Source organism: Bos indicus, chromosome 17 (assembly GCF_029378745.1).
Source record: "Bos indicus isolate NIAB-ARS_2022 breed Sahiwal x Tharparkar chromosome 17, NIAB-ARS_B.indTharparkar_mat_pri_1.0, whole genome shotgun sequence".
NCBI lineage: Eukaryota > Metazoa > Chordata > Mammalia > Artiodactyla > Bovidae > Bos > Bos indicus.
The window spans coordinates 58,109,282-58,136,406 of record NC_091776.1 but is presented as its reverse complement, the minus strand read 5'-3'; the positions used below and the strand labels follow the sequence as shown (position 1 = coordinate 58,136,406).

The 27,125-nt window shown below is 41.6% G+C and overlaps 1 protein-coding gene across 2 annotated transcripts in view; it reads left to right on the top strand.

Moving 5' to 3' along the window:
• The window catches only part of FBXW8 (F-box and WD repeat domain containing 8), a 113,548-nt gene that overhangs the window by 46,071 nt on the left and 40,352 nt on the right, over positions 1-27,125 (top strand). For both annotated transcript variants that reach the window (XM_070769598.1, XM_019977658.2), the window contains 2 exons: positions 2,769-2,926; positions 26,614-26,810. In XM_070769598.1, the coding sequence (XP_070625699.1) occupies positions 2,769-2,926; positions 26,614-26,810 (355 nt within the window). The remainder of the gene's footprint in view (positions 1-2,768; positions 2,927-26,613; positions 26,811-27,125) is intronic.

Here is a 27,125-nt window from a genome sequence, read left to right as displayed (position 1 = left end):
GGATCTCAGTGCCTGGCTGATAGTTAAAGCTTCATTCAGTGTGTTGTTAAGGCCTCAGGATTCACAAAGAGCTCCTTAGGTGTCAAGCGCTATTTTAGTTGAGCTGTTCTGATCACTGGATCAACAGCGGGGAGCAGGACCCAGCCCCTGACCTTAGAAGCTCATGGGTTCATAGGGGAGGTGATCAGTCAGATGACTGCATACACAGCTGCCACCAGAGGAGAGTCCACGCTGCTATCCTGGAAGATGGTAGCACCCGTGGTCTGGTGTGGAGGGTGGAGGGAGAAAGGGAGAGAGAGCCACGTAGTCAAGTATTTCCGAGGGTTTGGCTGGTGCTGGGTGGCCGGAGGTGAGTGAGGCTCGGGAGTGGGGAGGCTGTTGTGGGGCGGCTGGGGGGTGAGGGGTGGCCCAGGTCCAGAGGCAGCCTGGGAGCGAGGAGAGCAGGAAGGGTGTGGACTGCACGTGTAGTAAGTAGTGTGGTGATGTGTGCATGATGGCAGAGGGGCGTTGAGGAGCCCCCCAGTTTTGCACTGGTGATCTGGGACGAGTTCTGTCTCTGACAAAATCAAGAACTTGCAACGGGCCAGTTTGGTCATGGGCCAAGTCTTTTTGAGGAGAGCACGTGTTTAATTTTAGGTGAGTGAGTTGCAGCACGAAGGGGACAACTTCTTGGAAGAAAAGGCAGTCAGGAGCCTTCCCGATATTAATGGATGCTCCTCTGCGGCCTCTGCCCTCCACCTGTCTTCCCCCAAAAGAGAGAGGCAGACTGTATTTCATGGCTCACGGTTGTGGGGTGCAGCGGGTTTCAGGTTTGGATTTGGTCACCGTTGCTTTACCTTGGAACTCCTTGTGTAAAGGGAACTTGCAAATGGTGGGTTTCAAGCCCCCCAGATGCTGCCCTCGTATCCCCTCGGGGGCACCACAAAGGCCTTGAGGATGACTGGCGTGCTCCCATATGCAGGTCACAAGAAGCAGAATGACAGAGACGGACAGAAAGGAAATGCGTTTTCCTGGTTGGTGTAGTTCTTTCTCTCAAAGCTCCCGAGTCCCCTCTGTCTGTCTGTCACTTCTTTCTATTTCTGAATGATGTTGCCATCCTCCTCAGCCGCCTCTTGTGAATTGGCCGGTTCCTTTCACACAGAATTTAACCTCAAGAATCTAAGCATACACAGCCTAGAAATTCACACATGTTGTCTCTGAGTGTGTCTGTTGCTAAGCAAGTGGCCTTATTCCAGGGAACGGTGTAGTCATCCTTAGGGTGTCAGAGTCAGCGGGTAGTTTGGGTGCAGTGGAGTGTGTGTTCCTGTTGAGGTGGCCTCGTTGAGGTCACATGATCTGGAAGCACTGTCTGGAGAGTCTGGGAGCCGGCGATTGGTCCTGGTGATTTCAGTATCTTGCCTTTGCTCGTGTGTCACCAGGCTTAATGACTGTCATGGAGTGAGCGTTTTTGTTTGCTGGAGGATCAGTGGTCAGAGGCCCATCAGTCCAGTTTTAGACAGCACATCTGTCCTCCCTGCCTCTTCACACTCCCACTCCCTGGGTACCATCCTACAGGGAGAGAGCCCCGTGGTGCAGCCTAGAGAGGGTGCGTGACAGGATGACCTCTGAATTCATGGTGTGTATATTCGTTGTCAACTAATGTGAGGAAAACACTGCTGCATTTAGTAAGTGAAGCATTCCCGAATCAGAGTAACCTTAGTTTATTAAGAAACCTCACGTGAGAAACTGATGTACAACTACTTCATAGATGTATCATGTCATAGACTTCAGTAGTTAAATAAGTCTCGGAGTTATCTTTTTCGTTTCACTTGGAATGTGAGATGAAAGAAGCCCTGAAGGAACTGTGGCTTGGCCTCAGGAAGCCCGAACACCTTTCCCGTTGTCTGCATGTCTTTGTGTTTGTGTGGCTTCATTCTGAGGCTCTGAGCCTGTATCGAGCACGCCTCGGCACAGGTGCTTCGGTATTGAAGCAGACCCTCTGCAGCAGCTGTGAGGAACTCTGCATAAAGGCCTCCAGTGGCAGGCAGCGCACTACCTTGTCATCTGGCCGTTCCATTGTCCCCGGGGCCTGGTGCCTGACCAGGTTCTGGCCCTGCCGCGGCCGTGATGGAGAGAGTCATTTGTTGGAGTGGCAGGCGTGATAGGAGAGAGTGAGTGCTCCCGCGCTCTAAGTGGGTGAAACCAGGGAGCGTCATGCATTTCGGCAAGAGCTTTTCATGAGAAGGCAGCACTGTCTGGCTGCTGAAGGCAAGACTTAATTGTTTCAGCAAATCAATTAGTCTTTAGGGACTTTAATCAGTCAAATCTGATGCATGGATGAGGTATTAGAAAGCTTGTGCCTGTAAGACCATTAGCCCTGTGTGTGTGTGTGTGTGTGTGTGTGTGTGTGTGTGTGTGTGTGTGTGTGTAAATAGTGTGGCTTCTGCACGTTTCTGCTAGTGATCCCTTTACTGGGAGGACTTAAGGTAGCAGAAGGGGTATAATAGTCGAAAAGAAAGGCAGGGAGATCTTGCTGTCCGGTGTTTTAATTACGGTATCCTCCTTTGAAATTGTCACCACTGTGCCACGAGGACAGGGAGCGTGTTCTCAGCCTTCTGTTCCCGAGCTGCCGTTCTCTCCTGTTGGGGTGACTCGCGTAAACAGCGTTGCAGTAGTGGGCCCCTACCTGCCTAGTCTTCCTCCACTGGCGCTTTCAGGCTCCCACAGGCTCTGCACCGCGGCCCTGCCATTCGCTCCCCTTTGGAACCACATGTGTCCTTCTTTTCCAGATACACGTCGGGAGACGTGAGGGTGTGGGACACGCGCACCTGGGACTACACAGCCCCCTTCCTGGAATCGGAGTTTGAGGAGGATGAGCCTGGAATGCAGCCATATGTCTCCTTTGTGAGGATAAACAGCTCGCTGGCGGTGGCAGCTTACGAGGATGGTAAGCAACCCTCCTCCCTATTAAGAGAAGATAAAAAGCTTGACAAAAATTAAGCAGCTGTGGCCAGCTCCCCTCTGTAATCCCTCCATACATACACGTGGGCACACACACAGGTTCACACACATACACTCATCCTTGTGTTTATGTGAAGAAGTTGGCCAATAACCCTCAATGCATTAGTAGGCATTGGAACACAGCACCCATTAAAACTGGTGTTTAATTCCTACTGGAACTGTCGGGCTGGGTTTTAGTGCCAGACACGAGGCTGGCCAAGCCATCTTAAGCAAATAACTTGTTTGGTGTAAAATATTAAATATGCTTGGCCTACTTTTCCTGTTGGCTCTGCTTGATTCAAAGGAAACAGTGAAAAGAGGACAGACAGAGATAATCTTTTGACAAATACGGAAATAGAAAAATAAAAGTCAGGGTCTACCTTTTCCTGGCACTAACACACTATATGAGATAAATTATGGTAATATGTTGTCTCTCTGGGACTCATAGAATTCTTTTTGTATACTGGCAACTGTGGATTTACAGAACTGGGTAAGAAGAGTCTAATAGTTTCAATGGCCACGATACCGTATACCACCTCTCATACTCCTGACTTCCATTGTATTGTGAAGTCTGAATCTCCAAAATCTCCCCACTTGCTTGAATGTCAGGACCATGAGATATTTCAGAATGTTAGTGTTCATGTCATGGCATGGTTGCAGATCTTCAGAGGTAGGACAGAACTGTGGTAATGGAGCTGATGGGAACTTTATATGCATATGCCATTAAAAAAAATTAGGGCTGAAATCTTAAATACGTTCATTTTATTACTCTAACAATATGAACTCTGTTGTTTGGGTTTGGCATTATTTGGACACCACTGATGGATCTTTCTTTTGGCCTCTAGTAATTCAGCTAAGCTGTCTCTAGGGTATGTCATAGATGAGGTGTGTTTGTTGAGATCTTGCAGAGATAACAGAAGAGCAGCTTGAGTGTGATTCCTACATGCCAAATTACCAGTGAGGTTTTTTCCCATATAGCTATGCAAAGGTTTGCAGTACTTCTCTGTTAGAATCATACACTGCAGAACAATCTGATAGCCTCACCCTGCCACACACAAACAGATACAGACACACACCCCCCCACACACACCCTTCAGATCGGGAAACTGAGGGACACACACACACAGACACACATACACACACACACACACACCCTTCAGATCGGGAAACTGAGGTTCAGAGAAGCCAAGTGATTTCCTTGAGGTTGACTCGTTCATCAGTGGTGAATCCAGAACTGTGGTGGTCTCTCTTAGGCCGTACCCAGGATCCCATGCTGTTTATGTAATACTCCACAGAGACACTTACAGAACGGTGCATCTGATTTATTTGCACGCTCACGGCTCATCTCTCATGAGCTTGAAAGTCCAGCTTTTGAGGATATGTAAGTGTGCTGCTGGTTTTACATCGTTGGTTAAAATTGTCTTTGTCACCTCCCTGCTGTTGCACAGAAATATTAGGAAACCTTGTAGGAATGCCAGAGGAACTTCTCTTTTCAGTAAATACTTGGCAAGCAATTGCCATCATGTATTTTTAAATACTTGGTTTAAAAAAAGTTAGTAGTTAAAATTCAAACAGAGCACAAAAATATAAAATGTAAAACAAGAGATATCCAAAAAGAAGTTGAAGTGTTCCTCCCTGTTGCCCTACCTCTAGTTGCTGTCACATTTTGCACACACATTGCTTTTTCACCTAATAACAACATGTTTTGGGGTCTTTCTGTATTAGTGCTTATAGGTAAACCCTGTTCTCTTTCAGCCTGTGTAGTATTGCACTATGTGGCTGTACAATTATTTATTTATTAGGGCCTTTGGTGATGCACATTTGGATTTTGTTGTTGTTGTTATTAAAAACAGTACTGCAAAGCAGTATCCTTGAGCAGATACTGAGATGGACTTATACAAGTATATCTGCAGGGTAACTTACTGGTAATCACTGGATTGGAGGCTACAGATGCTTTACATATTGATAAGTATTGCCAGATTGCCCTCCAAAAAGGTTTCACTGGGTTATAGTCTCACCAAAAGTATATGACAGTATGTATACAAAAGTGTAATGACGGCTTCCTCATGCTTGTCTGCTAGGTGGCCACGGTGTTTCACCATTGTTTTTGTTTTGCTTATATAATTTTATATTTTTTCATTGTGTTGTTCAGTTCAGTCGCTCAGTCATGTCTGACTCTTTGTGACCCCATCGACTGCAACATGCCAGGCTTCCCTGTCCATCACCAACTCCTGGAGCTTACTCAAACTCATGTCCATGGAGTCAGTGATGCCATCCAACCATCTCATCCTGTGTCGTTCCCTTCTCCTCCCACCTTTATTCTTTCCCAGCATCAGGGTCTTTTCTGGTGAGTTAGTTCTTTGCATCAGGTGGCCAGAGTATTGGAGTTTCCAGCTTCAGCATCAGTCCTTCCAATGAATATTCAGGACTGATTCCCTTTAGGATAGACTGGTTGGATCTTCTTTCAGTCCATGGAACTTTCAAGAGTCTTCTCCAACACCACAATTCAAAAGCATGAATTCTTTGGTGCTCAGCTTTCTTTATAGTCCAACTCTCAGATCCATACAAGACTACTGGAAAAACCATAGCTTTGACTAGACGGACCTTTGTGGGCAAAGTAATGTCTCTGCTTTTTAATCTGCTGTCTAGGTTGATCATAGCTTTCCTTCCAAGGAGCAAGCATCTTTGAATTTCATGGGTGCAATCACCATCTGCAGTGATTTTGGAGCCCCCAAAAATAAAGTCTCTCACTGTTTCCACTGTTTCTCCATTTGCCATGAAGTGATGGGACTGGATGCCATGATCTTAGTTTTAAGATACTGAATGCTGAGTTTTAAGCCAACTTTTTCACTCTCCTCTTTCACTTTCATCAAGAAAACTTTAGTTGTTCTTCACTTTCTGCCATAAGGGTGGTGTCATCTGCATATCTGAGGTTATTGATATTTCTCCTGGCAATCTTGATTCCAGCTTGTGCTTCATCCAGCCTGGCCTTTTGCATGATGTACTCTGCATATAAGTTAAATAAGCAGGGTGACAATATGCAGCCTTTTGTGTTATTAGGTGCTTGTATTTCTTTCTCTGTGAATAGTTTCCTCATTTTCTTTGGGTTGTTATCTTCTGTGGTTGAAAATAAGGGCTAAGGAAATAAGCTTGTCCTTGTTCTTAAATATTTTTTCAATTTGTCACTTATTTTTCAATGAACTTTGTTTATGGTTTATTTTTCTAGATAGTAGTTATGTGTGTATATTTGTGATTTTAATTTTTTAATCAGTAAATGAGTGGGTTTTATTTTGTAATTTAATATGTTTGACTAATACATTGATGTCAAGCTAACATAAAGTTGTACATTGCAAAGTCTTCTACCCGTTTTTGTTCACTCCATTCTAAAGCAACCATATTTTTTAGTTTGTCTAGCTTGCAGTATTTCTTTATTATAAATACAAAGTATTGATATCTGTTCTTATTCTTTCCTCTCCCCCTTTAAACAAAAGATTGTTGTCGTTCAGTTGCTCAGTCATGTCTGACTCTTTGCAACCCCATGGACTGCAGCACACCAGGCTTCCCTATCCTTCACTGTTTTCTGGAGTTTGCTCAGACCCATGTCCATTGAGTCGATGATGCCATCCCACCATCTCATCCTCTGTCGCCCCTTCTCCTCCTGCCCTCAGTCTTTCCCAGCATCAGGGTCTTTTCCAGTGGGTTGGCTCTTTGCATCAAGTGAGCAAGGTATTAGAGCTTTAGCATCACTCCTTCCAATGAATATTCAGGACTGATCTCCTTTAGGATTGACTGGTTTGATCTGCTTGTTGTCCAGGGTACTCTCAAAAGTCTTCTTCAGCACCACAGTTCAAAGCATCAGTTCTTTGGCACTCAGCCTTCTTTATGACCACATCCGTACACGACTACTGGAAACCCATAGCTTTGACTCTACGGACCTTTGTCAGCATGTTACTTTATAACATTGTTGCGTACCTTGGCGTTTTTTTTTTTTTTTTTTCTCACTTAATGGTGTATCTTTTTTTTTTTAATTGAGTAAATTTGACATATAATATTGTGTAAGTTTAAGGTGTACAGTCTGTTACTTTGATACATTTATATATTGTAATATGGTGGCCATTGTATCAATATTTATAATATTACATAATTATAGTACAGTATTATTATCTGTATTTCATTATACTGTGCATTAGAACCCTGTGATTTATTTATCACTTAACAAGTTTATCACTTGACAAATGATACTTTTGTATTTTTTATTTGTACTTTTAAACACCATCAATCCTATCCCTCATGCCTCCTACTTGCTGGTAACCACCGTTTTACTGTTTTTTTAAAAATAAGTTTGACATAGATTTCACAATGTAGGTGTTACCATATAGCACTTGTCTTTGTCTGACTTATCTCACTTAGCATAATATGGTCAAAGTCCATCCACATTGTTGAAAATGACAGGAATTCCTTCTTTCTCATGACTGAATAGTATTTTATTATGTGTTGTATATTTTGGGTATATATACCATGTCTTTTAAGGGGCTTCTCAGGTGGCTCTAGGGGTAAAGAACCTGCCTGTTAATGCAGGAGGCGCAGGTTCGATCCCTGGGTGGGGAAGACCTCCTGGAGGAGGAAATGGTAACCCACTCCAATATTCTTGTCTAGAAAATCCCATAGACAGCAGAGCCTAGTGGGCTACAGTGCATGAGGTTGCAAAGAGACACAACTGAAGCGACTTAACACCATGTCTTTTTTTTTTTTTTAATATTTATTTGGCTGCACAGGGTCTTAGTTGCAGCATGTAGGATCTTTAGTTGGTGACACGTGGGATCTTAGTTCCCTGACCAGGTATCAAACATAGGCCCTCTGTGTCATGAGTGCAGTCTTAGCCACTGGACCGCCAGGGAAGTCCCTGTGCCATACCTTTTTTATCCGTTCATCCACTGATGGGCATTTGAGTTGTTTCCATATCTTGGCTGGTGGAAATAATCTTGTAATAAACCTGAGAATGCTCACATCTTGTTAAAGACATAGCATGAAAGGTTGTCCATGTCAGTGCCTGGGAAAGGCGCTCCTTTTTCATAGTATCCCACTGTGTACACTATGATTTGTTTACTTAGTCCTTTATCGAGGAACAGTTGGGTTGCTTCTGCTTTCACTGTTACAGTGTTGTAGTGAAAAGCCTGTACATATGACATTTCATGTGCATGCAGGATGGATTGTTTCCTGCCAGAAAATGTCTGTGTCAAAAGGTAAATGAAAATGGGGTTATATTATGTAGCATTCTTACCAGCCCATTTTTTTTAAGTTTTATCAGCAAAGTTATTTGTTTCAAAATGTTAGGTGTCACTTTGATAAGAAATGGTATCCAAATGTTTGAATTTACATTTCTCTTAGTGTGAGAAAGGTTGAATTTTTTCACATGTGTACCTGCCACTTGTAATTTTTTTCTTCTGTTACTTTTAGGGCTTAAAATTTTTTTTTAATTAAGATATAGTTAATGTACAATATTATATAAATATCAGGTGTACAACATAGTAATTCACAGTCTTAAAGGTTGTAATCCAGTTTTAGTTATCATAAAATACTGACTATATTCACTGTGCTGGATAATATATCCATGTAGCTTTTCAAATTTTGTACATAGTAGTTTGTGCTGCTTCAGCTCCCATCCCCATCTTGTCTCTGCCCCTCCCCTTTCCCTCTCCCAGGAGTAACCACTAGCCTGTTCTTTATATCCATGAGCTTGTTTCTTTTCTGTTAGGTTTGCTTATAAGATTCCACATATAAATGAGATCATGTCTTTTTTTGTTTGACTGACTTCAGTTTAGCTTAATACCTTCTTAAGTCCGTCCATGTTGTTACAGATGGAAATTCCATTGTTTTTTATGGTTGAGTGGTATTCCATTGTGTGTGTGTGTGTGTGTATACATATATATATACACACACACACACACACACCATGTTTTCTTTGTATCTGTTGATGGACAGGTTGCTTCCATATCTTGGCTATTGTAAATAATGCTGCTATGAAGGTTGGGGTTGCATGTATCTTCTCAAATTAGTGTTTTTGTTTTTTTGGAATATATACCAGAGTGGAATTGCTTAGTCATATGGTAGTTACATTTTTAGCGTTTTGCGAAGTACTCTTTTCCAGTGTCTGTACCAGTTTACTCTCGTACCAGCAGTGTATGAGGGTTCCCTTTTCTCCACATCCTTGCCGGCATTTGTCATTTGTGTTCTTTTTGATGACAGTGTTTTGGGTTATCTTTATGTTTGAATCCTGACCAATATAGAGTTCATCCTGGAATAGCATATGAATCTGATTATATCTTTCCAACATTTCTTAGAAGAAAGCCCATCTCTACCTCACTTGTTTGAGGTGCTACCTTTACAGATTTTTACATATGAAACTCTTAGTATTTCAGTCTGTTTCTAGATGTTACATTTTGTCCAAGTGGTCTGTCTGGTTGCTTACATTTACATCATCACATTTCAGCCTTACTATTTGGGGTTTCATTTTACCCTTCTGTGGGTAAAATCTGTAGTGCTTCCTTGGCTGCATCGTTTGCGTTGAAATCTTTGACGTGTCTCAAATTCCTTTTAGAATTCCCAGGTGGCGCTAGGTGGCGCTAGTGGTGAAGGGCCCGCCTGCCAGTGCAGGAGGAGATTGTAAGGGACCTGGGTTTGATCCCTGGGTCGGGAAGGTCCCCTGGAGGAGGGCACGGCAGCCCATTCCAGTGTTCTTGCCTGGAGAATCCCATGGACAGAAGAGCCTGGTGGGCTGCAGTCCATGGGGTCGCACAAAGTCAGATATGACTGAGCAACTCAGCACACACGCACTCCTTTTAGTATTAGGATTTTTCTTTGATGATAGCTCCTGAGTTTTCTTGTTCCTCTCTCACTCGCTGGTTTTATCAGGCTGATAGGAATTGTTACCTTCTGAGATAAGCAACAACTTTTCATTCGCCCCTCCCACCCCCAGACCTCAGGAGGCACTGTCTTTAGTCTTACTTCAGTTTAGCAGATTGGAACTATGATATCTGTACTAACATATTCATGAGTAGCTACTTCTAGGCAAAGACAGATCAAGATAATCAAATGCACATTTCGTAGTGCTCCTCTGTAGAGCAGTGAACACGCACTTGTTAGGCAGTGCCATGGCACAAAGGAGATTCACCTTGGGGGTCTGAAATTTGTGACCGTGCTCCACAGAGAAGAAGAAGACAATAAAACGAGTTAATGAACTTCAGCTCCCTGGTTGTGCCAAAGGGAAGCTCTGTAGCCGTGGAGACCCCCTCAGTGGTCTGTCTGTACATGTATTCTCCACAGAAGGAATCAAGTCCAGAGGCGGAGATGGAAGCTGGTCTGGGAGAGAGTAAGCCATCCCCACGTCCTTTTTAGCCTCCCTGTCCGGTAGGAACACTCTTACACCCACCTGGGGTGGTGAGATTTGGCAAGATGATCCACACTTGTGATTTTTTGAATTCCAACCCACTGGCCTCATATTTCTTCTGCCTTGTTTCCGATTGTCAGCTCTGGCCGCTCTCCAGTTTGATTTTACCACTAATTGTGTTGCACGTTACCATACCGAAATGAATCAAATCAGAATGCTTTTCCTGGAGCATTAGATAAAGCAGGCGAAGGTTCTGAGTAATGAGCAGATGCTGCTAATGCAGGGACAGTGCAGACCTTGCCAGGACTCCATCTGCTCCATGCTTGCCTGCCTTTGGCCTTGAGCCACCACATTAGGGAATGGCAGCGTACTCGAAACCCGCTCCCTGCTCAGAGTTTGTCTCAAAAACTCACTCTTTGGTTAGAAATGAGATTACACACTTCTAAGGTGCAAAGAAGTTCTGATTTGTCCCTGTAGGCGGAGAGCGGAGACTCAGTGCTCTTCAGCACGTGGAAGCCTAGGTGGGACAGCCAGCAGTCATCTTTCTGGGGTACCATGGAGCCAGGCAGAGTGGCTTATCCACTGGTGCAGCACTCCCAGTGCAGTTGTCTGTGCCCACACACGCTCTGTTGTCCAGGACTCTGCTTGCCCCGGGCTGGAGTGACTGATTTCTTGTTTCCTGACGTGTGTACAATGGATGGGAGTGGGTCTCTCCAAGCTTCTTTTCAGCAGTGAACAGTAGGACCATGTTTTACTTAGGCAGCTACTGAGACTAGGTGCATCCAAAGTTTTAGTTGCAATTTTATGCTTAATTAAAAAATCGGTTCTTCAGTAGTTTTGCTTATGTCTCTTAGATGTTGATGACATTTTAATGTCATAACATAACCTTTGAATGCAGTATTCAGTCTGCTCCTCTCCCCTGATCAAAACTTAAGTTTCAGAAGTGGATTATTAACATAATTGTTTAGGAGATGGCTAGCGTACCTGAACTATGGAGGATTGGGGTTGTTTTTTTCCAAGGCTTTCTTTTTCTGGTCATTTTTCTCTTAAAGTCTTGGTAAGTAATTCTTGCCAGAAACCTTTGTCTACCTTTTGGTCTTAGCCTTATTCAGACACTTGGCGGACAAAACAAAATGAAACATCTTTCTGATAAAAACCAAAAAAATACCAGGTCGAGCCCTCTTTTTTTTTTTTAAGTCTGCTCTGAGTCTTCACTGAGGTTTGTGGGCTTTCTCTAGTTGTGCTGCAGGGGTTTCTCATTGTGGTGCTCGGGCTCTCTAGTTCCCTCATGACTTGTGGGAGCTTAGTTTCCCGACCAGAGATTGAACCCCTGTCCCCTGCATTGGAAGGCAGAGTCTTAACCACTGGACCAACAGGGAAGTGCCCCAGGTAGAGTTCTTTTAAAAGAATACATTTAAACAGTTTTCTTAATAGTACAAGTGCTTACATTTTAAAGATATTCAGAGTGGAATTAAAAATTGAAGTGCAGAATTCTGAACTGAGGTGGGTTTTTTTTAGTATTGCGGAAGTATTTCTTAGAGCATTGAATGTTATAGTTGATTGCACTTGGAGTGGTCTTAGGGTGTTAAAATTTGTTTCATAGACAAGCCATAGAGACTGTGTTTATGTTATGGAGGAAGATGTCAAATAAAAATACTTATTTTAAGGTTTTTCTGTTCCTCGGGGAAGTTTTAAATTATGTTTGTTTTACACTTGCTTATACATGCTTTGGACTGCATTTGTGTTGTAACTAAATAATAGCTCAGTGTTCCTTAAGTGGCATTCCACAGATAAAACTGTGGGTGGGAGTTGTGAGATCTCTAGGAAATTTTTAAAAATCTGTGTGTTTTTATGGTCATTTGAAAAAGGAATCTGGAACTTTTGGCCTTGTGACTGAACCGCACTGTGAGAGCTCATTAATTGAATTTGCATTTGTAGTCACAGGCTGTTGGCACCCAGTGGTCACCTCGGTGCCTTGTAATGCTCTGTTTTTCACACTAACTGGTCCATAGATGAATTCTTAGAGGTCTGTAAGCTCTCGAATTTAAGAAACACTGGAGAGCAATGTTCTCATGCTTAGACACACATAGCAAATGAGCAATTTCTTGGATAACTACAAATTTTGAAGTTACTATGAAAATAATTTGAAATCGTTTTATCATGCAGAAAACACTGGCACATTGTATTAATGATACGAGAGTTGGTGTTAATCTTCTGGTTTATTGGGGGTCTGGTTTTACTGAACACTGATTTTTTTAATAAGGCACAGCATGATGCATGAATTCAGAGTAGCTGTCCTGTCTTACTACAGTTGAGATTAAGAACAGAAGGGAGCAATAAATAGCACAGGGGAGCTTTGGGGAGATAGTGGAAACTGCAGAAATAAATTGTCCAAGTTCTTCAATCTACCTAATGAAAACTAAGCATGAGTTGTTTTTTTTTTTTAACAAGAAAATTAATTTTAAGCCATAAAATTTAATTTCCTCTTCAGCACTTCCAATTTTAGTTGTAATGTTTACTCTGTTGTGAACCCTAGGCTCTGTTATAGCAGAGATAAATATATTTGTGAACTGTATTGAGTATTTTGAGTCACAGAGCTGTTAGGGAGGCCCATGGAGTGGGACAGCAGTCTAGGGGTGCCAGGGTTAGGTAGGGCAGGGAGTTCGAGGGGAACAGTGACCTGGAGGGTTTGGAAGGTTGCCACCATACAGAGAGGCTGAGCAGGTAAGACAACTAAGGATAATAGGAGCCAGTTTTCTTGTTGTTGGAGAAGGGAGGTGCAGGTATGAAGTGGGGATGGCCAGAAGGAACTCTCGGGGGCTGGATTGGAATAGGAGCTGTTGGTGTGGAGTGCGTGGTTTTCAGTATCGATTGATAAGCAGCCAGAAATGTATGTATGTTCGTATGCCTATGTTTTCATGTATGTCCTGGCTTTGTTTGTGAAAAAGGTATAGAAGCAGCAATAGTCCAGTAGCAAAACTCTGACCTAGTGCTCAGGTCTTGAAAAATATCGCTCTTTACTAAAAGGACCCAAGGCTTCTTGGCGTAATGGCTGACTCCAGGGCTAGGGCAGGGAGAATCTCCAAATATTTAAAAACTAAACAACACACTTCTGAGTAACCCATAAGTCAGAGAGGAAATCACCAAAGAAATTAGGAAATATTTTGAACTGAAGGAAAATTAAAAACAGTATATCATTGTATGGGATGTAGCTAAAGCAATGCTTAAAGGGAAATTTATAACATTGACTATTTATATTAGAAAAGAGAAAGTCGCAAATCAACAGTATAGCTTTTCACCTTAAAATGGAAAAAGAAGAGAAAGTTAAATAAGCAGAAGGAATAAAGTAATAAAGAGCATAAATCAATGGAGTAGAATAGAGTTAAAAAAAATAGAGAAAAATCAATGAAGGGACAACCATACCTTTGAAAAAATTGATCAAATTGACAAATCCGTAGCCGCATTGATGGAAAAAAAGAGAAAAGAAATTAATTGCCAACATAAGGAATGTAAGATGGGACATCATTACAAATCCTGTAAATATTAAAAAGTTAAAATGAAATATTAGGAACACCTTTATGCCAGTAAATCCATAAGTTAGATAAAATGGATGAATTGACTTTTTGGAAGACAAACTACCTAAGTTCACTTAACAAGAACTAGAAAACATAAATAGCTCTATTTCCGATTTTTAAAAAAATCGAATTTATAATTTAGTAGTTTCCACAAAGAAAACTGCAGGCCCAGTGAATCCTATCAAACACTTAAGGAAGAGATAATACCAAATCTACACACTTCCGTAAAATAGACTAAGAGGAACCGTTCTCAACTCCGCTTATGGGGCCAGCATGAAGGCTAGATAAAGAAGAAACAGTAACAACTAACACCTGAAAACAAGGACTACAGATGGATATTCCTCATGAGCATAGATGTAAAAATCCTCAACTATATTATAAAATTGAATCCTGCAAATATATTAAAAAGATAATACATCATAACCAGTTAGGATTCATCCCAGGAATTCAGGGTGAGTTTGATTCCATTAACAATTAATATAACGCGTCATGTTAGACTATAAAAGAAAAACTGTATGTTCATCTCAATGAAACAAAAAAATTTTTTGACAAAAACAAACTCTTACTCATTATTAAAAACTTAGCTAACTTTCTCAGTCTGCTTAAGAGAATCTATGAAAAACTTGGAGCTAACTTTGTACTTAGTGGTAAAAGATGCTTTCCCTTTAGAGTCAGAAATAGGGCAAGACTGTCCATTTTCACTACAATTGTTAAATGTTGTGCTGGAGGGCCTACTTAGGGCAGTAAGGCAAGAAAAGGTATCCAGTTAGGGAGCAAATAAAATGGTCTGTGAATAAATGGATAGACTCCTAAGCTAGCAACAAAAGTGTTTTACTAGAATAAATATTAATATATTTAGCAATGATACTGGATATTAGGTCAGGATGCAAAAATCTACAGTATTCAAGTGAGCAGCAAACAATTGGAATTGATATTGCATCAGAAATATAACATAGTTGGGGATTAACTCAGCAATGTATGTTTAAAACCTATATGCTAAGTGTAAAATATTACTGAGAAAAATTCGAGGAAAGCACGAATAAAGGGAGAGGGTTATTATTAGATTCATGGATTGGCAAGTTGAATGCTGTTAAGATGCCAGCTCTCCCTTAATTGATCTAGAGCTTCAATCCAATTTCAGTCAAAATCCCCATAGGCTTTTTGGGTAGAAATTGAAAAAGCTGATTCTAAAATTTAATATCTGAAAGAAAATGTGGTGGCCTAAGAATAGCAAAGAACAATCTTGGAAAAAAGCATAAAGCTGGAGTTCTTATGCTACCTGATTGGAGGATTTACTGTAAAATGACAGTAATCAAAACAATGTTGATACTGGTTTGAGAATAGACCTGTGGACCAGTGGAACCGAATGAAGTCCAGAAAAAATGTTTTTTATGAAAGGTGTCAACATCCTTTGAAAAAATGACCATCTTTTCAACATCAGTGATCAAATTAATATGTATAGAGATATGTCTACAAATTATAACAAATTGTTTGATATAGTACTACTTGTAGAAAAAATATGTAGTTAAAAAAAAACCTTTTTTCTTTCCATACCACCTTAGGGTCCTGATTCCCGCAGTCATCCCCGTCTCTTCTCCAAAGACATTGGCCGTTCCCGGTGTCTGATACACTCTTCCAGATACAGCCTGTATTGTGTTCACATCATTTAGTTGTATTGCAGGAAGGATCTGGCTGGAGTTAGTGGCTGTGTGCACAGTGACGGCTCTCTTGCATCAACTGCCTTCTTGAACTACACCCGCTTAAAGAAGAGCCGGTCCAAATTCTTCCCCGCCAATCTGTTTTTCCTTTGACTTTGCTAACTGTAAATGTTTCTATTTAGTAACATTGTCGTATTCTTACACCATATCATCTGCCTCCTTTTCAATTTCCTGTCTTTCTGTTTTTGAGTCTTCTCTTTAGAATGTTCGTTCTTTCTGCTTTGAACTTGAGACTACTGAATATATCATCTTTCCTCCTCCTTGACTCAGTTTCTGCTTTGGTCGCTCCCTTGCTTATGTGCTAACCAGTCAGGTCGTTGGTCCACAGGCCCACTCAGATCTCCTTACTTGTCTGGGATGCAGCTTCCAGGATGCTTCCTGTGTACAGTTTTTCTGCCTTAAGCAAGAGTTCAGCTGTAGAGCCGCGTTCAGCTGGGAGGTCAAGGCTGACATGCATGTGGATGCTGCATCTCAGTAAAGAATAAATTTCATTCTGTTTCATCTTTTTCAAGATCTTCTGTGAGTTAGCCCTACCTTATGACCCTTGTTTGCACTGGTTTTAACCTCTTACCTCTTACCCTCTGAAAGCAGAAGTTGTGCTGTCCTCTTAAACTTTACACTAGCCTCCATCTCTGGCTTGCATTCCGTGGTGATGCTGTGCAGGCTTAGTGAGTGAAGAGGTACACATTCAGTGAGTGCTATGGGTGTAATTGAAATTTCTGTTAAGATGCTTTTTCTCATTGCAGAATTTCCTTTGACTCCTGCTTCATTTCTTACAGGCAGGTTTTTACTTAACATGGTAGAAATTGAGATTGGCAGCCGTCTTTAGGAATAGTCAGCTTCACTGAGTGTCTCTGAACTGCAGTTAATTGATCCTGTCTACTTAACTGTTAGGAAGCTGAGACCAAGCCTCAGGTGTTGGTTATGCCACCTCAAGTGAAGAGGAGCTCGTGGCTAAAATAAGTTCTAATCGAGATAGCACAAAAGACTACAAGACAGCCTGCAGTTCAAGAAGTGACCAGTCTCTGACTTTCTAAACTGGTAACCTGTTGTAAATTTTATGGTGCATGGAGAAGATCAAAGGGGAGGGATAATACCAATTGTCTTTTCCCAAAACCAGTTCAGCAGTTATTTACCTTTCAAGCAATTAACATAATTACCATTATGCTAAAAAGTAATTTTTGAAAGTTCTGCCCTGAGCTCTTACGACTCCACTGGGACAGTTTTAGTTGGGACTTATCTTTTTGATGGAAGCCTAATTGCAGTTTTGGCTTTGTGCATGCAAACAGAAGCAGCTAATTGTTTAGGCAAATAGCAGATTAATTTAAATATGCATCCCTAATAAAACAAAAATGGTATCCATTATGGCCCTTGTTCCCACGACGAGGCATATAAATATTCTGCCCAAGTGCCATTAGGCGGAGGTCTTAAGGATTGTCGACATTATTTCACAGTGGTAGCACTTTCATGATATCGCGTGCTCTTTACAAAAGCTAACATAAATCAGTTTAAACTCATTGAGATCCCATCTCCACTCTGTGCAGTTTCATTACCACACTCTGGCTGGCCTCCTCTGGGAGGTGGGAGGGACGTGCTGCAGACTGGCACCGGTGCCCATCCACAGCTGCCGAGCCGGCTTTATGTCTCCTCCAAAGACGGGCCGTCGTTACTCATGTCACCGCTAATGACTGTTCCTAGGCTCGGGTGAGCTTGGTGTTCCCGCCGCCTCGCGGAGGCTTGTCCAGGTGGAGGGTCCCGGGCCCAGAGAGCAGTGGGCCTGCCAAGCCCAGCTCCCGTCTACTTTCCTGGGCTGGCGGCCCTCCCTCGCTGTGGTCCTCCACGTTTTTCGAGAGAGCCTTTTTCTTTTGTCTGAGTCCTTTTTACTTTGTTCATGAGTGAAGCAGTGTTGTGGAGATCCGGCACTGGTTGAGAGTTACACGTCTTTTACCCAGCAACCGAGGGAAAGGCGGACACACCTGCTCTCCTCTCAGCTTTCCCGGTGTGAGGCAGATGGGCCATCAGCCCCGGTGCTGAGGGTCATTTATGTCTGGTTCAGGGAATGCTGGCGATGACCTGTTTGCTCAGTCACCACCAAAGAGCCACAGTGAAGCTCCCTTCGCATTTGCTGAGAAGTTTTCTCTTGCTTCACCTTGGCCGAGCATGCGGAGTAAAGATGGTAGACACCCTTACGGGCATCTCCTTGCTTGGAAGCCCCTCTAGAGGTGGGTATATTTGTAGCATTTGAGTTGGTCTTTTGGCCTCAGTAAACGAGGATGGAGACCCCAGGCCTGGGGGCGGCTGTTTCATGTTCTTGGCTAAGCCATTGGGCTCAGACTTCTCAGTCTCAGTTGTGTGCTTGGAGTAGAAGCCCTTGTGAAATTGGGAAGAGAGAAAGCTGCTTTGTGGAGAGGGGTGGGTGGGGAGGGATGCACAGTACAGAGAGACGCAGAGGCAAGACGTGTGGTGCATCAGGAGACGAACTGCCTGGGTCTGAATGTTTTTCTACTTCCGGCTCTAATCCCTTTTCCGGTCCAGCTATGTTTTCTGCCCTTGAGTTCCGTGAACTAGCCTCGTTTCTGTTCAGTCTGTTTCCTTTTGTATTTAAGCCAGTGGATTTGTTTCTTACAACCAAATGTTCCGTTGCTAAAACATAAGACAAACATTCAGCAAACCTTTATGGATGTTCAGCCACTTTCCGTAGGAAATGGAGCAGAAAAAGGACACACTCCTGCCACTTCAGAAATCCACCATATTAGGAGCCACATCCATGCTAGTGCTGTGTCTGCAGTATGATAAAACTTGGCCTTTCAAGTGAATTTACATCAGATTTTTTAAACTGTCCCCTGTTTGGGAAGGTAGTTTATCAAGCTCTGACAGGTGTTGACTACAGCTTCTTTAATATTATGCAATGTATGTGGACTCAGTTCAACTTGGAATGTCTGTGAAAGTTAGCTGCTCCTTTTTGGGAATCTTAAAATAGTGTGTCAACAGGACAAAAAGTTAAGCTTATCCATTGTCCCCTCACACTTTGTGTATATATCTGTTGTGGTTAGTTGTATCTTCGTGACTATAACTGGTCTTTTCTGCAGTGTGAATGTTGTGAAAATAAAGATTATATCTTCCTGCATGCCCCCAAAACAAGATGCTTGGTGATGGCACTAGAACATCAGCTCCAGGCAGTCAGGGATTTTTTTGTTTATTTTGTCTTGTTCACTGCAGTTTTCCTGGTGCTTAGAACAGTGACTGGCCCCGGGCAGGGGCTCAAATACGTGTTGAATGTATTGTTGCATTGACTGCTTTTTGGCTAAAAATTGGTTAACACGGGTAGTAATTCAAGCATAATATTATAAAATATTCTTATAATTCAAGTTTTCACTGTTGAAGCCCCTGTAGTTTTAGGGTTGTAAAAGTAGCATGCTTTAACTATATTAACAACAACAACAAAAATTACCTTTCATAAAATTAGCTTTCTCTCAGGCATCCCTCCTGTCAGCTGCTGTGCTGGCTCTTGCTCACCTCATCTCTGTATTTTGGGTCAGATATCCAGCAACACAGTGGGAAAGTGAAATTGCACATCTTGCAAAAGCTGCAGGAGTTTTAACCGTCTTACAAGTGATATGGGAAGAGCAGTAGAAGTGGTAATTACATGGGTAGATATAAATGGGTTTTTTTTTTTCTTATTTCTCTTTAAAAGATAATTGCCTGCTTATGCAAAAATAATCACAATGCGTGTGGGGTTTATAACATATGTAGTGATTAAAAAGTATGGCAATAATAGCAGAAAGGCAGGGCGGGAGGGAATGGGAATGTGCTGCTTCCCTGTGTGTGAAGTGGTGCAGTATTGCTTGAAGGCAGACCGGTGAGTTACAGGTGAGGCTGCAAGTCTATAGCCCCTAAAATAAACACAGTTTGGCTAATAGACCAACAAAGGAATCAAAATGACATGAACACATAATTAACCCAATACCCAGTCCAAAAGAAGGCAGAAAAAGGGGGAAAGGGAACAAAGAACACATGGGACAAATAGAAAACAAGACAATTGGTGGACTAAACCCACCATTGCCAATAGTCACTTAAAGATAAGTCGTCTGCATACCCCAGTTAAAAGCAAGACCAACTGCACACCACCTACAAGTAAACCCACTTTAGATAGACACAAGGCAAAGTGAAAGGAGGGGGAAACAGGTAGCGTGCTGACACTACTCCAGAGTTGGAGTGACTCTATCAGTATCAAAGTAGATTTCAGAGGGAAGAACGTAACAGCAAGACATTTCATATGACAGAAGGTCACTTCATCAAGAGAACAGTGCAGCCCTAAATGTTAACTTACGTTAAAGTTGAAGGACTTTGTGAACAATACTGGTACTGATGACAGGTGAGGGTCTGGCTGAGTCACACACTTCATAGTTGGAGAAAATTGACAAAGACCACGACACCACAGACATTCAAAAGAGAAGGATGTGACCATTCAATGGATGGCACCTGGAAGGTATTTTCTAGGAAGACCCTTCTTAGAACAGCTCTGCAGTCTTGCGGTGAAGGGTATTTTATTGCATACAATTCTATTGGGGAAATGATGCCAACAAAACCAATACTTGATTAATAATGAAAAATGTGCTTATAGATAAACTCCATGTGTGTTTCGAGTGAGCTGTGGTTGAGTAACTTCCACACTTGGCAGAACACAGGTTGAGTTCATGTCGATTACTCATCAAGCTCATGGTTACTTCACGCACTTGTAAACGCAGCCGCTCACCCTGCACTTTCTAGCTGACTTCCAGCCCAGCCTCATCGCTTACCAAGTGGCTTTGGACCAGTTGTTGAGCCCCTCAGAGCTTCTGTTTCTTCTCTTCTGTCAAATGAAGGTAATGATGCTCTTCACGAGGTGGAAGTAAGCACTGTAGGAGAGGAGACGAGTGAGTGTGTGAATGCTCGCAGGCTCCGTGCAGCAGCAGTGGCTGTACTGCTTTATTGTGTTGTCAGCAAACAAATGTAATGCAGGCTTGTTGGGAAGAGGCACGTCCTGGAACGTGCCTGTCTCCCATTTAATATGTAGAGCCCTTGGCATTTTCTACAGTGTATCTGTTGTTTCTGAGTCTGAATGGAAAGAATTTGCCAAAATATTTGCCAGAGGAATGTGTTGTGGACCCTTTCTCAATCCACTTACCAACAAGTTTATCATAATTCTTAGAAGAGTACACTGTTTTACATCTGAAGCAGCATTTAACTTGAAGAAAGCTCTGCTTTTGTTTGTAATCACCCCCTTAGCCTACTGACAGTTTGAAAGGCTTGCAGAGCAACCCAAATGTATTATTTTCTTCTAACTTGCTGTATGTATTTAGTGCTGAATATTACCCTATAGTAAGATCCTATGTTCAATGCATTTACTGTTTAAAGATAAAGCTGTTGTTGTTCAGTCACTCAGTCTTTCTGACTCTTTTGCGACTCCATGGACTGCAGCACACCAGGCTTCCCTGTCTTTCATTATTTCCCAGAGTTTGCTCAGAATCATGTCCATTGAGTCAGTGATGCTATAAAACGATCTCATCCTCTGCCAACCTCTTCTCCTTTTGCCTTCAATCTTTCCCAGCATCGGGGTCTTTTCCAATGAGGTGGCCCTTTGCATCAGGTCGCCAAAGTATTAGATCTTCAGCTTCAGCATCAGTCCTTCCAATGAATATTCAGGGTTGATTTCCTTTAGAATTGACTAATTTGATCTCCTTGCAGTCCAAGGAACTCTCAAGAGTCTTCTCCAGCACCACAGTTCAAAAGCATCAATTCTTCAGTGCTCAGCCTTATTTATGGTTCAACTCTCACATCTGTACATTACTCCTGAAAAAACCATAGCTTTGACTAGATGGACCTTTGTTGGCAAAGTGATGTCTCTGCTTTTTAATAGCCTGTCTGGGTTTCTCATAGCTTTTCATCCAAGGAGCAAGCGTCTTTTAATTTTGTGGCTGCAGTCACCATTCACAGTGATTTTGGATTCCAAGAAAATAAAATGTGTCACTGTTTCTACTTTTTCTATTTGCCATAAAGTGATGGGACCAGATGCCATGATCTTAGTTTTTTGAGTGTTGAGTTTGAAGCCAGTTTTTTCACTCTCCTGTTTCACCCTCATCAAGAGGCTCTTTAATTCCTCTTTGCTTTCTGCCATTAGAGTGGTGTCATCTGAATGTTTGGGGTTGTTGATATTCGTGATAATCTTGATTCCAGCCTGTGATTTATCCAGCTCAGCATTTCACATGTGCCCTGCATATAAGGTAAGTAGGCAGGGTGACAATATACAGCCTTGATGTACCTTTCCCAATTTTGAACCGGTTCGTTGTTCCATGTCTGATTCCAAATGTTGCTTCTTGACATGCATACAGGTTTCTCAGGAGGCAAGTAACGTGGTCTATTCCCATTTCTTTAAGAATTTTCCACGGTTTGTTGTGATCCACACAGTCAAAGGCTTTAGCGTAGTCAGTGAAGCAAAAGTAGATGTTTTTCTGGAATTGCCTTGCTTTCTCTATGATCCAACAGGTGTTGGCAATTTGATCTCTGGTTCCTCTGCCTTGTCTAACCAGCTTGTCCATTTGGAAGTTCTCAGTGCATGTACTGCTGAAACCTAGCTTGAAGGATTTTGAGGGTTACTTGGCTAGCATGTGAAATGAGCACAATTGTACGGTAGTTTGAACATTCATTGGTGTTACCTTTCTTTGGGATTGGAATGAAAACTGACCTTTTCCAGTCCTGTGGCTGCTGCTGAGTTTTCCAGTTTTGCTGACATGTAGAAGACAAAGTACAAGGCAAAGGAAAATGGAAAGAGGGATTGCAGAAAGATGGAAATTGAGCGCTTTATCTGCTTTAGATAATAGGAAGTTGTAATAAATAGGACTGGACTTATGGATGGGCAGTAGAGAAGAAATTGTTCAGTTGCTCAGTCGTATCCACCTGTTTTGTGACCCCATGGACTGTAGCCCACCAGGCTCCTCTGTTGATGGAATATTCCAGGCAAAGATACTAGAGTGGATTGCCATTTCCTTCTCCAGGGGGTCTTCACAACCTAAGGAACAAACCCCTGTCTCCTGCGTTGGCAGGTAGATTTTTTTTTTTTACTGCTGAGCCATGCTGTGTAACATGGCAGGCCATATAGGATAACATCCAGATGTAAAAACGATTGCTCTGTCTCCAGGGTTTTGTGTGGTTTTCTCCTTTAATCTGCCCAGAAGTCCTAGGTAGTAGGTAATGTTTTCAGTTTTAAGATGAGAAAACAGACTCTCAGCTTTGAGTAACTTGCCCAAGGCCTTCAGCAGGCAAACAGTGGAGCTGGGTTTGAACTCAGACAACCACATACTGTGTTATCTGTGCACGGTTATTTTCAGTGATTTTTGAAAAGTAAAATCAGTTGATATCAGATCATCTGCATTATCCAGCATGAGCCAGAAAGTGATTCTTTTTTTTAAGAAATTGTTCCTTTTATTGAGAAGACCAAGAATGTCCCTGGAGTAATAATCGTATTAACAATTCTATTGGTATTAACTCTTTATTCCCTGATATATCATGTGCCCTTTCAATATGAATGTTCATAGCCTTTATGTGTCAGGAAATATTTTTGTGTTATCTATTTAAATATGTTTCATTTAGAATTTGGTTTTATTCTTTCAGGACTTAAAAACTATGCATGTTAGCTATCCTTTGTCTGTATTGAATAGCATGTCATTTTCAGGAAGTAATTATTTTCTTGCATATTTTCTTTGTGAGGGGAAAGTAGCTTCATGGATGGGAATGGTAAAAAGAAATTATTTGACAAGAAAAGAATAAGTGGCACTCGAAATACAGGAAAGTTTATATTTCTGTAGAAAAGTGTAAGTTTCTCCAGACAGTTTGTTCTCAAACTTAGGCATACATCCCCAGAGTTTGCTGCCCATGAACCTGAATTTCTAATAAGCTCCCAAATGATACTGATGCTGCTTGTCCAGGGGCTACACTTGGATATCATCGTTGTAGACAGTTTGAGAAGGGTGGAGACACGACCAGTGTGTGTAAAAGGAATTCATCTGGGGTCAGCATTCAAGGGGGTGGGAGAAGGTTATGTAGTATGATCAAGGAATTTCCTAAGTCGTAGTTTTTAACAAGTCTGGGATAAGTCAAGCTTGTGTTTTAGATTTTGCAAAAGAAAACACCTCTGCTAACCATGGCTAGAAGAAGGTAGTGGTGAGGAAGTTTGTAAAGTATTTGTAAGAACTTCTTAGAATGTAGGTTAACGGCTGTTTTCAGAACCTGCTAGTGTCTAAGTCAGTGCCTGGCGTGTAACAAGTCCTCAGTAATAATGCGTTTCATGTTCATCTCTTAGCATGGCTCTAATCAAAGATGAGATAGGCTCCCCTGGTGGCTCAGTGGTAAAGAATTTGCCTGCCAATGCAGAGCACATGGGTTTTGATCACTGATCCAGGAAGACCCCTCATGCTGAGGAGCAGCTAAGCCTGTGCACTGTAACTACTGAGCCTGTGAGCCTGTGCTCTGGAGCTCAGGAACCACAATGATTATAGTCCATGAGCCGCAACTGCTTAGCCCTCGTGCCCTAGAGCCTGTGCTCAGCAACGAGAGAAGCTACCACAATGAGAAGCCTGCGCGCCGCAACTAGAGAGTAGCCCCTGCTCGCCACGACTAGAGAAAAGCCTATGCAGCAACAAAGACCCAGCACAGCCAAAAATAAATAAATTATGAAAAAAAAGACAAGAGAGAACAGTTGTGAGGATGTGGATAATAGGGAACCCTGGTGCACTGTTGGTGGGCATGCAAATTGGTGCAGCCACTGTGGAAAACAGTATGGAGGTTTCTCAGAAAATTAACAATAGCACTTCCCATGTGATCCAACAATTCCACTCTGGGTATACATCTGAAGGAAACAAAATCACTGTGTCGAAGGGATACCAGCACCCTTGTGTTCACTGAAGCATTTCTCACGATAGCCAAGACATTGAAGCGGTCTAAGTGTCCACTGATGGATGAATGAATGAAGAAAATGTGGTATATGTATACAGGGGATCACTATAGAGCCATAAAAAAGAAGGAAACTCTGCTATTTGCAACAATATGGATGGATCTTGAGGGCATTATGCTAAGTGAAATAAGTCAGAGAAAAAACAAATACTGTATGATCACACTTATATGTGGAATCATTAAAACAAGAAAAACTTCAAAGAAACAGAGATCAGACTTGTGGCTGCCAGGGTAGAGAAATTGATGTAAGGTGGGTACAGAAGGTACAAACTTCCAGTTATAAGTTCTGAGGGTGTAATGTGCAGTGATGACTGTAGTCACTAATGTTTAGTCACTCAGTTATATCTGACTCTTGCACCCTCGTGGGCTGTAGCCCTCCAGGCTCCTCTGTGCAAGGGATTTCCTAGATAGGAATGGTAGAGTGGGTTGCCATTTCCTTCTCCAGGGGATCTTCCCAACCCAGGGATCGAACCTGTGTTTCCTGCGTTGGCAGGCAGATTCTTTACCACTGAGCCACCAGGAAAGCCCATAGTTAATAATACCATATTGTATATTTGAAAGTTACTGTGAGAGTAGATCTTAAAAGTTCTCATTATAAGGAAAAGGATATTTGTAACTATGTGAAGTGATGTTAACTTATTGTGGTAATCATTTCACAGTATATCAAAGCATTCTGTTGTACACCTTAAGCTTATATAATGTTATGTGTCCATTATATTTTAACAAAACTAGAAAAAAAGTATTTGTTGTGCAAGAGGACAAATAGAGTAAGTTAAGAACTCCATATGTTAAAACTACTCAGCAATTTTGTCCTCCTATTCTTCTTAGAGGGGTTCCCTGGTAGCTCAGTAGTAAAGAATCTGCCTGCCAGTGCAGGAGACGCGAGTTCAGTCTGGGTAGGGAAGATCCCCACTCCAGTATTCTTGCCTGGAGAATCCCATGGACAGAGGAGCCTGGTGGACTATAGTCTATAGGGTCACAAAAGAGTTGGACATGGCCTAGCAACTAAAAACAATTCTTCTTAGATATCTCATAAAACTGTTTTTTTAAAAGTTTATCTTTTTGGCAAAGATAATTTTGGAGAAAATTTTTTATATACAAGAGGATGTACACTAAATTTCTTTTTTACTCTTGTCTCTTTCCCCTAGTTTCTTTCCTTAGAGGTCAGTCATTGTTAAATTTTTTATGTGTCCTTCTGGGATAATCCAAGTATACATTGTGTGTGTGTGTACAGTTTTAAAACACATAACATAGTGTGCTGTGCCAGTTTTCTGTACTGTACTTTTTTCATTTAACAGTATATTTGTTGATCATTTCATATAGCTCGTATATGTAAGACTGACTCTTCTGATTGCTCATTTAAACTCCAAACAGTGGAGGTACAAACTATGAGGTATTTAAATTCTTATTTAAGAATTTCTTTACTGGTGAACATTTAGATAGCTTCCAGTCTTCTGACATAGTTAAAAATGTTGTAGTGACTATCCTACATACATTGATAATTTGGTACATATTATCAAATTGCCTCCAGAATTAGGTGAAATAGTTTACATTCCTATCAGCAGTTTAGCAAAAGCCTATTTCCCCATATCCTCAGCAACAAATGTTTTATGAATTTTTTTGTCAATTTAACGTTGATGAAAAATAGTATTCTATTATAGTTTTAATTTGTATTTTTCTAGTTGTGAGTGAATTTTTATATTTTTTAAAATGCTGTATGTCAGTTGTATTTCTTTTCCTGTGAACAGCATAACATGCTTAGGTCCTTTGTTCACTTTTCAGTTGCTTTTTTCCTTATTGAATCATATAAACTCTTTGTATATTAAGGAAATTGACCCGTTGTTATGTGTCATCCAAGTATTTTTTACCAAGTTATTATTTATCTTTTTAATTTTATGTTACATGATTATTCTATAATTGTGCATACTAAGTGAATTTGATTCCTGAATTATTTTTTTCTGTATAGGATTTCTTAATATTTGGAATCTAAGGACTGGAAAGTATCCAATTCATCGCTTTGAGCATGATGCAAGAATACAAGCTCTAGCCCTCAGCCAGGAAGACGCAACAATTGCCACCGCTTCTGCTTTTGATGTTGTAATGTTATGCCCCAACGAGGAGGGAAATTTGCAAATAGCTGCAGAATTTGAAGTTCAGAAACTGGTGAGCTTTTAGTCTGATTGTTTTGTTTTTCATTCTTAGAATCTCTGGGTCTGATATAAACAGAAATGATATTGACAGCACCCATCCACGCAGGGCTTCCTGTGGCTCTTTGTCCATAAATCTCACAAGAGCTCTGTGAAGTAGGTAGTTTTGTTTCCTCCATTTACCAAGAAGTCAGTAGAGACTTAGAGTGGTGAATTGACTCTTGCCCTAGATAAGAAGTGGTAATTTCCACCCCAGGACTGACACTGGGGCTGCAGTTTCTCATTGCTGGCATCCTCAGCCTCCTTCGCATTAACAGGAGGTTCACCCTGG